Source organism: Lepisma saccharinum, chromosome 26 (genome assembly GCF_977018435.1).
Source record: "Lepisma saccharinum chromosome 26, izLepSacc3.1, whole genome shotgun sequence".
Lineage (NCBI taxonomy): Eukaryota > Metazoa > Arthropoda > Insecta > Zygentoma > Lepismatidae > Lepisma > Lepisma saccharinum.
In genome coordinates this window covers 11944515-11958391 of record NC_139254.1, presented here as the reverse complement: position 1 = coordinate 11958391, position 13877 = coordinate 11944515, and the positions used below count along the sequence as shown (strand labels likewise).

The 13877-nt window shown below is 36.6% G+C and overlaps 1 protein-coding gene across 1 annotated transcript in view; it reads right to left on the bottom strand.

Annotated features, from left to right (window-relative positions):
• LOC145979378 (pickpocket protein 19-like) overlaps window positions 1–13877 on the bottom strand; it is an 81362-nt gene that overhangs the window by 47984 nt on the left and 19501 nt on the right. The window contains exons 8-9 of the mRNA XM_083112246.1: window positions 9995–10169; window positions 2088–2291 (exon numbers count right to left, since the gene is read on the bottom strand). Of these exons, the coding sequence (XP_082968372.1) occupies window positions 2088–2291; window positions 9995–10169 (379 nt within the window). The remainder of the gene's footprint in view (window positions 1–2087; window positions 2292–9994; window positions 10170–13877) is intronic.

Sequence of the window (13877 nt, the reverse complement as noted above, 5' to 3'; positions counted from 1 at the left end):
TCTTATGGGGTCAAATCAAGTGCACGAACATGGTGATGGACAATTTGTAGGGTAATACTCATGGATCCCACTGTACCTATGGTACTCTCAACGAAATTGGGCCTGATGCTTGAAATCTTCGGTGAACAATAAACACAACGACATTATAGTTACGTCACAGCGCAAAGATTGATTGATTGATTGAGTTGGTGTTTTAAGTCCACTTTATGCACAGTAAGGCTAATCGAGACTGGATCTACAGTTTAAAGTGGAATCCGAACCAGAATGTGCCTTCACCGGGTATCGAACCCGGGACCCCTTGATTACAGCGCAAAGAATAATAGTAACTGTATAATAAGTAACGATGTGTCTAGGCATCCGAAATTGGGGCTCCAAATTTCATTCTAAGATTTATTTTCAGGTTAATATAGCAAAAAAAAAAATGTTCAGCTTTCGGAAAATTCTTTTCATCTGGGTCTATTTCAGGAATGGGCCTAATGCTCCAGCATCAATAGCACCAACCTTAATCCGGTCCTGACTCTCAATGTACATTGTGTGAAAGGGGTGACCTATGAGAGTACTCAATTGTCAATATCTATTTTACGTAGTATACCTTGAGCTGCATTTTAACAGGCTAACAAGACTCTGACGCCTCCAACTACAGCCAGGACGATCCTTTCTGAGACTTGTGTTGTGTTGTGTCGTTCATATAGTTCCATTTCATCCTCTATTGTCGCGATTATCCAGAAATGTCAGAAAAGCGATGTAAAATAAAGAAATAAAATCAAACCAAATTCAATCCAATGCAAGTAACATTTTTTTTCCAGAAAAAAGTCAAAAGCCCGTTTATAATTCTACCCCTCGGTGCATGAGAATGGTAACCCATAATTTGACCGAAATTGAGTTACAGTTGTTTCACGAGCCTACCCATGCTTATCTTTCCTCCTGTTTTGTCAGAGTTCGCATGTGATACTTCCAAGTATGCTTTCTGACGTGAGCGAAATTATACCATCACCAGATATTCGCAGCAACATAATGGTAACCCAAAAGGCAAGATGGCCGTCGTGCTGGCGAAGTACGGACGTCCATCGGAGCAATTGGAAAGTAAACGTGTTGGAGATATAAGTGATTTTGAAGTAGTGATTCATCGTACAAGTCATCAAGCAGTGGATGTTCCTCAGATAGTTATGAAAGTATTTGTTTCTGTCGTTTTCATTCATTGTGTTGCATACCATTATGTTGCAGAGGAAAAAAAGTTTTTGGTTGAATACCATTATCTTGCTCCTAAATTCTCTGAAAAATGTTTCGGTGTTGCAATTAGAGACTGCTCCCATGACCTCGTATGATAAATTTACTGCTACATCAGATCTCAAGTTTACTTTTCAAGGGAAATCACCTAGAAAACTGCATAAAGAAAAGGAAATGTGATCAGTGAATGCGGTACCAACAAAGGCATTTGCGAAACAGTGAGCTTTGAATATATATCATCTGCAAAGAGAAAGGTGAAAGTAGCTGCTGCTGGTAAAGACTGTGTGTGCCCTAAGCATTGTTTCACTGCCTGCTAATCAAAAAGAAAAGCTGTTTACCTAGTTTTGGAAACTTGGCAAATGTTGACCTCCAAAATTCATACATTTGCTCCTGCATGAGACTGATTTACACTAATTCCTTAAATTATAAGATAAAGCATTTATGTTTCATTAAGCACTTTTTGAAATAAAGCCTAAATTATTCATTTCTGTGTATTTATTTTCACCTTATCATGCATAATTATTCCATTTAAAGTTGCAAAGACAATTGCAAATAACAGTTGGGTGCAATACAATGGATGCGACATCATTTTTCCCCCACAAATTGTCTCCAAAATGATTTTATTGTAAAAATATTTTGTTACTGTAATACACAGCTGTGTTATGTGATCACTGGAAGTCTATTTTATATCTAAATCATAGTTTCCAGACAAATAAAAAATATATCTGTGGAATTAATGAATTTTCAAAATATTCAATCGCTTTTTTCTCAAAAGTACCATCTTGTGGGTTGTCATTTTCTTGCCCCGAGGGGCAGAATTATCCTATAGTATAAAACATCGCTTTTCTCCACAAACTTACCTTCTGAAAAATGCTATCGCCTTTGTTCTGTTCACCTTGCTCCGACTGCATACTGTCACGGCTGGAAAAGGTATGTTGTATATGGGGTAGTCTGTATCGTTCACTACCGTTATTGTTGGACTGTTAGCATATTTACTCCAGACAGAATATATCATGCTCGCTGCTCCAGCCACGGCTATTGTACAAATAAGCACCCAGATAATCCTGCAATATAAATCAAGATTCGGTATGCGCCAAAATATGCAGTACTGAAACTCGCGCATCTCGAACACGTGGTTGCGTTTTTCGACGGGGCATAGCACGTGTTCGCAGTAGTGAAAAGGAAGTTGTGTTGTGCAGTTGTTGTTGGAAATGTGTCTCTCGACGGAGGAAAAAGTATTCATAGTTGAGCATTATTTCCGCTCATACGGAAGCGGTCGTGAAGGTGGACCGAGTTTGAAAAAGGTGACTGGTCTATATGCAACCCAAATGACAATCGTCCACTCCACATGCCCTAACCTAACCTAACCTTAGGTTTCCTGACAGTTATGCAACCCAAAAGGCACGATTGTTATTTGGGTTGCATATAGACCAGTCACTATATAGTAACATGTCTTATACTTTTGTTCATCTTTTCATTTCCGTACTGTATATTTTGGCGCATACTGTACTTTCAAGTTATGACATGAAATGTTACTCACTTTACGAGGCGTTTCTCTCAGGTATGTGTAGGGTATGTTCTGATGAAGAATGCATTATTTTTGGAAATTATTCTGGCAAGAATACAGTTTCCATCTCATGAAATTATAAATATTTAGTAATAAATAGACGTCGGATTTTTAGGTTCCTAAAATAGGCTCTAAAAATCCTAAAATAGGTTCTAAAATCGCTAAAATAAGCTCCAAAAATCTAAAATATGTCCTAAAAATCTAGTTAGGCTCGAAAAATCCGGAAGTAGGTTCAAACAAACTTAAAATAGTTCAAAATTGTTGAAAATGCTGATTAGGTATAGCCGCCGATAATGAAAATGGGACACCTATATCCTGAAATACGCACTATCTTGCATAACGTTATGTGTGTTGCCTAACCCTACGGCGATGGCAGAGCTTACCATTGGAAATTTGCCATTAAAATCTACTCTTCGCCGTATAGTTAGGCAACAATCTTCTTTCAGGTTATCCACAGTCAAACTCCTCAATTTTGTATGTGAGGATCATCTTATATGCTGAAAATAATCTTTTAACAAAAACATAGTCATTGGTGCAAACTTCAATGCTGAAATGTTAGTTTCCAAGACGTGTGTGCAAGTGACGCGAAACTGAGCAAGACCACACAGATCAGACCACTATGGACTGTATACAGGTGACAGTGGCACCAGACATTTTGCTTTGTTTAGAGCTTTGCAAGATCACCATGGACTTGGAGGAAGGGAAATCGACAGAGAGCACGTTTCAAACACGTTCGTTATTGAATTTTTTCGTGACCGAACAAAGCAAATGCTTCTGTGTGATATAAAAATCCCGTAAAATCTCTAAAAATATACCTTTAAAAAGGCTTGATTTAGGCACATAAACCTAAAATAGGTTCTAACAAGCAAAATAGGTTCATTTTGGTAGGCTTACCATACGTCCGGGATTAGCCCGGACAGTTCTGCTTTTTTTAGTGCGGGATTTCAAAGTATCCGGGGTTTTGAGAATCTCAACATGAAAATAGCTACCGGTATTGAATATTCACGACCAATTTTTAAGGGGTTTCAAAAGACTGATATTTCATGTACCAACATTTGGACGGGTTAAAGTTGCAGTGGTGTAAGTCACTTTGAAAAAAAATGACAGACACAGAAAACAGATAAGTCAATCTGCTAACAGAAAACGTGAAGTCAATCAGAGATTCATTCAACTGTCAACAGATGACAGTTAAGGTCTAGTGATAAAGGAAACAGCTGATGTGTTGATCAGCAAAGTGCTGTGAGTCAGACTTAATTTGTTTTTTAAGAAAGTGACTTACACCACTGTAACTTTAACCCGGCCATTCTAAAATGGTTGAGTTTGCTATGTCTTTGCCTGGAACATCTGCTCCAGTTGAGAGAGTTTTTTTCAATTATGGGGAATATTTGGTCTGCAGAAAGAGGTAGACTTCTAGCATCCACTGTTAAACATCTGCTGAATGTTAATATTAATTTAGAACTTTCATGTTGTGAATTTTATGATGTTATTAAAACAAACAAGCCATTTCTGAAAAAAATGTCATGTCTATTGAAAAGTTCAACTGAGTCAACTAACAGAACAGAGAACAGAGAGGTTTTCTAAACATCAGACAATGTTAATGTTAATTGATTGATTTTAGAAAATAATGTTAATATTGCACAATTTATAGTTTAATGTTCCAATAAAATGTTAAGGCTTTTAAGTAATTTCAATTTATTTCTGTAAAGAAAACTGAAATTCAGCAGTAACGAGTGGATCGCAAATATGTCCTGGGGTGGACCCCAAAAAATATGGTAAGCCTATCTTTAGGCACTATAAAACTTAATCAGTTGTTGCGTTTTTTAGCGAAATGCTGATATAACTTATTATTTCTTACATACCTGTAAAGGAAAATAATAGGTTAAAAATCTAAAAATCCGAGGTCTAGTAATAATAGAGCCTACTCAACAACTAATATTATAGCTCTTTCAATTGGCGAAGTTCATTGAAATTAAAGGACAATGACAATCAGACGAATACTGTGGATGCTGTTACGATGTCACAAGAGGTCATTTGATTTGATTTTTGTAATTTTGCATCGTGTTTCTGCCACTTTTAACATGAGCGATGAAATGATGAAATTGATGAAGGGACACTCACATAGAACACGCATGACCATGCCGAGATTCGAACTCGGGACCACAGTCGTCGTGTACGCTGTCCTACAAGAGGTCATATGTATACAAGATTTGAGGAGCGGATGAGGGGAAAATCCCCCTTTCTGGTTTTTGCATCCCGTCCCCTTGTTTCCAAATTTTGGCACTATATACCTCTAAGCGTCAGGTCAACCTTGCAGCAGGTTTTAGCATATGTAGATCCAAACGTGCGCGCAAGAATATAGTTCCACTGAGACGGGTTCTATTCCGACACAACTGCATACTTGCAAGAAAACAGTTATTTAATTTGTAATATACAGACAAAATAATACATTGATTAGCAGGTATGGACTTAATTGGTTGCAATCACTGTGCAGACGAACTTAGAACCGCAGATTCGCCAACTCGAATCTGTATTGCGTTGAAGAGACATTGAAACTTTAGAGCGAGTCGAGCGAGACTGAATGCGTTGCAGAGCGAGTGAAATCGCTGATACCAGTGTTGCACATCCCACTATTTTAACCCTATGTTTATTGTAGAGCGGCGAGAATGGCTGAATCTCCTGTTCAGCGCGCGGTTTTACCCGAATGTTATTTTGGGCTTCATCCGAAAGGAAATGTTCTTCAAAGTCAAGCAAGTTGTTTTAAATGCATAATCCTCCTTGCGGCAACAAGATCAAAGTAAAACAGGGCGTGAGGTGATTTGCCGTCAATGTGCACACGAATTGTATCACGGGTGTTGAATGATTTGCGGTTTGAGTTTAGCAAGAGGAAACGATTGTTTGTTGTTTGACGACAAAAGAATCTCCGCGGTATTAAAATATATCGCAGTGAGAAGAAACATGTTTATTATTTGGACGAGACGTCCTTCAACTCGGTGAGTGGGGGAAGGGGGAATAAACCATGGAAGGATACCACCATGCAAAACCACCGCCAGGGCTGAAGAAACCGACGATGAGGGGAAGGGGGAGGCTTATTGTTTCACCCACTGGCGGCAATGAAAGCTTTGTTGAAGGCGCATATTTACTTTTCAGCGCAAAGAAAGGGAAGGGTGATTATCAGCAACAAATAGACAGACCAAGATTTGAATCCTGGTTTAGTGAAGTGATTCATAAATTGAAACCAGAGTAATAGCGACAGACAATGCACCTGATTGTATATATCACCAATAACAAATCATGCTTTTTTGGTGGTACAACTTGAAGTGCGTGTGTCTTACAGTAACGGATGTATTGCGAACGAAGCAACCAAGTTTTTCATAAATCTATTTCTTTCTAAACCAAAAACAATAATTTGTCATTAAATTCAAGATGGGCCTATCGTTGTTTACTTTTATCTTTGTTTATTTTTATTTTTGCGTGCTCGAAATATACACACATGCTCTCATGTTTAGAAGTTGTTTCGCTCTTATATTAATGACACATTTATTAAATAATATATGCGCAGAAAGTACTTTTAAAATGTTATGTTTCAGGAGACAAAGAGAAGCAAAAATACAATCCACTTGACATGCATGCGGGTTTTGATGTGTTGTGCGGTTGGCAATACTGTAGATTTTCTCAGTGTCTCCGATGTAAGCAGCTCGGCGGTTGAGGAAAGACTGGCACGGAAGATTCTGAGCTCAGTTCTCGCGCGGATTGATACATAAAACCTGCTGCAAGGTTAACCTGACGCTTGGCTTAGGTATAAAATTTGCATAGTATCCAAATGCTTCGAGAGTAGTAGGGTGGGGACTACTTTGGGAGGTCCCTGGACTAAGGATAAGATCTACGTTAGGAATAAGGATATTAAATTAGGCACCTGGAATGTTCTGAGCCTTTACCGGCCTGGGGCATTTCAGTGTACAGTTAATGAGATAGTTAAGTATAAATTAGATGTAGTAGCTGTCCACAAAGTTAGATGGCCAGGAGAAGGGAATTGAAAAACTATAAATTATATTTTTTTCTATGGTGGTACTGAAAATCATAATTTTGGAACAGGCTTTTTCATAAATAATAGAATTATATCGGCTCTTAAAACAGTAGAATTTATTAATGATAGGATATCATATGCAGTTTTACAGGGTAGGTGGTGTAAAATTATTTTAATAAACATACATGCACCAACGGAAGATAAAGATAATAATAATAAAGATGATTTTTATACAGAGTTAGAACAGGTCTTTGATAAATTTTCTCAGTATGATATGAAAATTCTGTTAGGTGACTGTAATGCACAGATTGGCAAAGAAGAGACATTTAAACCCACGATTGGTAAAGAAAGTCTTCATGAATTAAGTAATGATAATGGCATAAGATTGATTACTTTTGCAACCTCAAGAATTTAATTGTGAAAAGTACCACTTTTAAACATAAAGATATCCATAAATATACCTGGTCTTCTCCAGATGGTAAAACTCATAATCAGATAGATCATATTCTCATTGATAAGAGAAGGCATACTAGTATAATTGACGTTCGTACACATAGAGGTGCTGACTGTGCCAGTGACCATTATTTAGTAATTGCTAAATTAAGAGAAAGACTCTCAGTGATAAATCATAAGCAACAAAATCTAAAAGTTCTAAAATTTAACACAGGAAAATTTGCTGATGAAAGAATTAAGAAAAATTACCAAATTAAACTGTCAAATAGATTTGATGTTTTGCAGGATTTAAATGATGATGAAAATATAAATGAGACAGACGTAAATAAGAATTGGGAGCACATACGTAATGCAATAGAATCAGCAGCTAAAGAAAGTATAGGATACCATAAACCGAGAAAAAGTAAGACATGGTTTGATAATGAATGTCATAATCTAATAGAAATAAGAAATCAGGCTAGACTTAGGTGGTTAAATAACTCTGATGATACAAATCTAAACAATTATAATAGAATAAAGCGAGAAGTTAACCGCACGTTTAGAAGTAAAAAAAGAGATTACTTGAAAAGCAAAATTAACGAAATTGAAACAAACAGCAAAAATAAAAATATCAGAGATTTATATAAAGGTGTAAATGAGTTTAGGAAGGGGTGGGAACCTAAAGTAAACTTGATAAAAGATAAAGACGGTGATTTTCTAGCTGACCCAAGCGATATTCTAAATAGATGGAAGAACTACTTTAATGACCTTTTAAATGTCCATGTAGGAGATAAATCAGAAGTAAATAAAATCCACACAGCAGAACCTTTAGTTCCAGAACCTAACTTGACTGAAGTTAAAGATGCTATTAAAAGGCTAAAGAATAACAAAGCACCTGGCATTGATTTAATACCAGCTGAGTTAATTAAATATGGTGGAAATTCATTAATATGTCAAATTCATAAATTAATTTGTTTAATATGGAATAAAGAAGAAATCCCTCAACAGTGGAAAGAATCCATAATTGTTCCTGTGTTTAAAAAAGGTGATAAAATGAACTGCAATAATTACCGTGGAATTTCTCTACTCTCAACAACATATAAAATATTATCTAACATTCTTTTAACAAGACTAACCCCATATGCTAATGAAATTATAGGTGATTATCAATGTGGATTTAAACGCAACTGATCAACTACAGATCAAATTTTTCACATCAGACAGACACTTGAAAAAAAGTGGGAATATAATCAAAATGTCCATCAGCTATTCATTGATTTCAAAAAAGCATATGATTCGGTCAAAAGATATAAATTATATAATATATTAGTAGAGTTTGGAATACCTAAGAAGCTTGTTAGTATGATAAAAATATGCACCAGTGAAACAGAAAGTAAAATTCGTGTGGGTATTAATATGTCTGACAAATTTTCAATTCATGATGGGTTAAAACAGGGAGATGCATTATCTCCATTGCTCTCTAATTTGGCCTTAGAATATGCTGTTAGGAAGGTAAACGAAACTAAAGAAGGACTAAAATTAAATGGTGTGACTCAGTTGTTAGCATATGCAGATGATGTAGACTTACTGGGGGATGATGTGAATACAATTAAGAATAATGCTAAAATATTTTTCAAAACTGCTAAAGAGATAGGTTTGGAAGTTAACAAAGAGAAAACTAAATATATGCTTACAGGCCGAAACCAAGTGTTAGGTAATAATCAAAATCTAATTATTGATAACAACTCGTTTGAACCAGTTTCCAAATTCAAATACTTAGGAGTAATATTAACAAATGAAAATTATATTAAAGAGGAAATAAAAAGTAGGCTTAATTCAGGAAATGCATGTTACTTGCATTTCCTGAATTAAGCCTACTTTTTATTTCTCTCTTCATAAACTTTTGTCTTCTCGTTTAATATCTAAGAAACTAAAAGTTAAAATATACAAAACCGTAATTTTGCCTGTAGTATTATATGGGTGTGAAACTTGGTCCCTTACATTGAAAGAGGAACATAAATTGAGAGTATTTGAAAATAGGATCCTTAGGAAAATATTTGGACCTAAAAGGGATGAGGAGACAGGTGAGTGGAGAAGGTTACATAATTTAGAACTTTATAATTTGTATTCATGTCCAGACATTATTAGAATAATTAAATCAAGAAGACTTACGTGGGCAGGCCATGTGGCACGAATGGGAGAGGAAAGAGGAGTTTACAGGATTCTTGTTGGGAAACCTGATGGTAAGAGACCAGTAGGAAGGCCAAGACGAAGATGGAGGGACAACGTCGAGATGGACCTAAGGGAAATCGGTAGGGATGGAAAAGAGTATATAGATCTTGCTCAAGATAGGGACAGATGGAAGGCCTGTGTTGCTGCAGCCATGAACCTTCGGGTTTGAGAAGGCTAGAGAGTTAGTTAGTTAGTTAGTTCGAAAGTAGTCACGTTACAACAATCCCCCCCACTGAAAATTTTTCAAATACCACACTGGTCAAAAATATCTGAAAAACAATTGTTGTGACAAATTATCTTTCGTCTCCAAGAAAACAAAATCAAATATAGAAATATGGTAAAATATGACACTGAATACTAAAAAGAGAAGAAGCCATAAGCCCCCTTTAGAACCCTTACAATAATTCTGAGCACATCAGTAGCCTTTGTATAATTTGACAGCTTCCTATTCACTTCAGGGAATATTCAAACCTTACCCGATCGGATGAAATCCTTTAAATGTAGTACGTTACCTATGCGTTGGGTGCAGCCCTCTTTCTGCTATATATCGAAATCCATGCAGTGTTGTCACCGTGGCGTATTGTACAAGGGAATCCCATCGAGACGCGGGAATTGGTTTAATCTCAGCTTGCCGAGGAGAAACTTTCGAAGAATTGTATGTCCAGTCTTTTCCACTTCTGCATTCCCCTGTAAAGAAGTAGAAACAAAACTGGGAAAGTTTCTAAAATATTTGAACGATAGCATCCCATTTCGCCAAATCCCGTTTCGTTTAATGGTTATCGGCACCTGTCAATCAGATCTGTCCGCCATTTTAGACGAAATGGGATATCCCGGTTCGCCTAAACCGGTTGGAAGGGAAATATTGCAGGTGAGCGAATTTTGACGGTGATCAAGATACAAACCAAACAGTTCGGAGCATGTACCGATGCTAACTAACTACGAACAGACACATGAGCCATATAGTCAGGTGTTGCTCCTAAAAGGAGCACTGTCACACAGCCGGTCTCGTTTGTAGTATTTTCTATAAGATAAGAGAAATATACACCTAACCTTTTTCTGTTGGCTGGACCTATCGCAGGATCAGACGTATTATATCAAGGAGAGCTAAGGATGAATTCACATAACAAAACAGGGCACGTATTTCCCTGTTGAGAGACCGTTAAATTTCCGTCATTTGAAATATTTCCCTTCCAACCCGTTTAGGCGAAATGGGATTTGGCGAAAGGGGATATCCCGTTTTTCCTAAAATGGCGGCCAGGTCATAAATCACATTATATTGTGCTGATAAGCTTAAGTGAAGTAGGATTAGGCGAGAAAGGAATATACGATTTCAAAAGGCTTATTTTTCCTAAACAAGTTCCAGTTCCAATATCTACAAACAAATCTACTACAAGATCTAAACATTTTTGTTTCAATGTACATAGGGTAAGGTCTCATAAATTGTATCACTTTCAGAATATTTCAGATTTTCATGGAGACTGTAACAAACAACTTAACAAAATGTAATGATACCATACAGTAGCCCGGTCATGTAGGCATGTATATATAAATTGTAAAAAAAAAAATCATGTTTTGGGTTTAAAGACTGTGACGGAAAAAGTGTGAAGATGCAAAGTGGCATAACTTATGAGCATGTACTATAAATTGTACCACCAGTCAGTCTTATAAATCGTACCATTAATAACATGCAAGACCGTTAGGTGTGATTCAGTAATTTACGACATAGAATGCAATAAATGCTTGTTACATATTAATATATTGCAAACATAAAATAAGTAAGCTCTCATAAAATTACTTGACAAAAACAAATTGTTAAGTTTATGTAACCATTGGTCCAGGTTATTTTGGTCCACATTTATCACAATAAAATACTTTCTTCTTTGCACTTACTCTCGCACACCTTGTATGAACCCAGACACTACACTTCAAACATTTGATCATATCTTCTTCCTTGTTTGCGTCACAGATTTTGCAATACCAGCTATTCGAGTTGTCATCTTCTGGCAATGTTAGTGATTTCATTGCACTACCCCGTGAAGGTTTGCAGTTGTCCGAGAGTAGTACCACTGTTTTCCAGCTTTCCCGTTTTGGAACCTTTGTTTGATGCCATTGGCTTCAGCTAAATCAAATGCTAATTTCTGAAGATCTTGTCGAGAGCATCCAAACATATGGGATTCCATCTGAAGAACGTAACTTACCAGCTCATCCTCTAGTTCACTAGGGAGGTCGGTGCCACGTCCAAAACTCTTTATATCTTCGCATGCTTTCTGGTTCTTGTTCTCCAATCTCCTCTTCAATGTGGGCTTCCGAACGCCGTAAGTTCTGCATATTTCATTAATACCAGCATCACCATTTCGGAAGGCATCTAGTGCTCTCATCATATCTTCTTGCGACCACAAACCATATTTCTTCGCTTTCGACATCTACAACAGTAAATAATAATAATATTAATCATACTAATAATAATAAGAATAATTCAAAAATAATAATAATAATAAGAAGAATACGAATAATAATAATAATAATAATAATACGAAGAAGAATACTAATAATCAGTATTATTATTATGAAAAATAATTATTCTTGTTTATAATTAGAATTACGGAATTCCTTCTTTACTATTTTGCTGATTAAACTTGTACAAATGTCCCTCTCTAATTATTTTTAAAAAGTTCCTTTAAAATGTACCGGTACAAATTAGAAGAAAGCTAGTGGTACGTACAATTTAAACGACAAGGCCATTCTCTTTCCAGCACAGGCCCATTTTACAATTTAGTAAAGCCATTTCAAATAACCATGCCCTCAAATATTAACATACGTTAAGATATTTATACTTGACATGAGACTGGATTCAGACTTACCTGTGCGTGTGTAGAGGCTTAGATGTTCGAGGAATTATTAACTTCATGGACCACAAAAATGAACAAGATGCTGGTTCCAAGGCAATACTGTTTCTAACTGACCCGTCTTCACAAGAGCTTCTCAACTTCTTCTAATACACAATCCTTCCAATAGGCAGCGCCACTGCTTGAATAGGTCGCCAGATATGCGAGCGGTACAATTTACATGCCGGTACATACATGTAATCGCTATACACAGACAAGTAAATTCATAAGTTGAAACAAAAAGTGCATAAAGTCTGTAGTTCAGCTCTATTAGCGTGTCCAAGGGGGGGTTGGTGGCGGTCATCTTCCCCTTTGGCCTAGTATTTTTAAAAGAAACATCAAAGGCGGGAAAAAATGGCAAAATGAGGACTGACTACTAAAAATATATATACGTAACCCCCTTTGGAATATCGTGGGCACGCTACTGCTAAGATCAAATGATTAAGTGCGTCATCGAGAAAGATGCAGGACGACATAGAAATACTCACTTGGATCACATGATGCCCAAGGAGTTATGTTTACCAATGATGTACAAAAAAAATGCATGAAACTGTACCTAACAACGAAAGCCTGATGGCAGAAGACGAATATCAGGCCTTAATCAAAAAGGTGTTTGAAGTTCGTGTGATAAGTGAGACCCGCGTCGCAAATGTCTCGGAAATCTCTGGAGCAACGCCGCGCATAACGATAGAGAAGGGGAGAATGTGAGTGGGTGGAGCGAAGAGGTGCAGACTGCTGCAAACTGTTACCCCACTTTTACCTGTTACGAGGGACGAGCCTACTTGAGTCAGTACTTGCGCAGATGACTCGTTTCTTTCACTTGCTCCGCAGATTCCAGGGACAGAGTATAGCTCAAACTGACTATTCTCTACTGTAATTGTTGTTTTGATAATAAGACAACGAACCAAAACTAGTACAACTTACCTACTGGTTAAAAACTGTAAGAAGCTCGCTTCATTCCAAGCATTGACATCCAATATTTACATATGAACGTGCCTATGCTCTCAAGATTACTCAGAAATCGTAGATCGATGAAATGAGTTACATGAAATACACATGGATAATACGAAAGCTTCAGAAGGGTTTGTTTATCATTGATCTTCGTGTCCTATATTAGATTCCTATTTAATCAATTGATCGTCATCCTCACAATTTACCTGATACGTTGGCAAGTGTTTATAAGGGAATATCGATAAACTAGTGGTGCCCATCTCATATGACCGCTTTGTGTTGGGGGAGACCTATGAAGCTCTGGTGTCTGGATCCATGGCCAGTATAATCATCTACGGACTTGTGTTTTGATGTTTTTTAAAATTAAATCGTATTTTTTATTTTTTTTTAAAAAAATGTTCGATAATTTTTTTAAGCACAAACAACATATTTGTTTTAAAATGCACCTTCACTGTGTTTGAATGTGAAAATGTTATGTTGAAAGGTGTGATACACACACAGCAACTTAAATATCGAAAAACAAATGTAGCCTATATATTTGTACATACTGTGCTGAAAA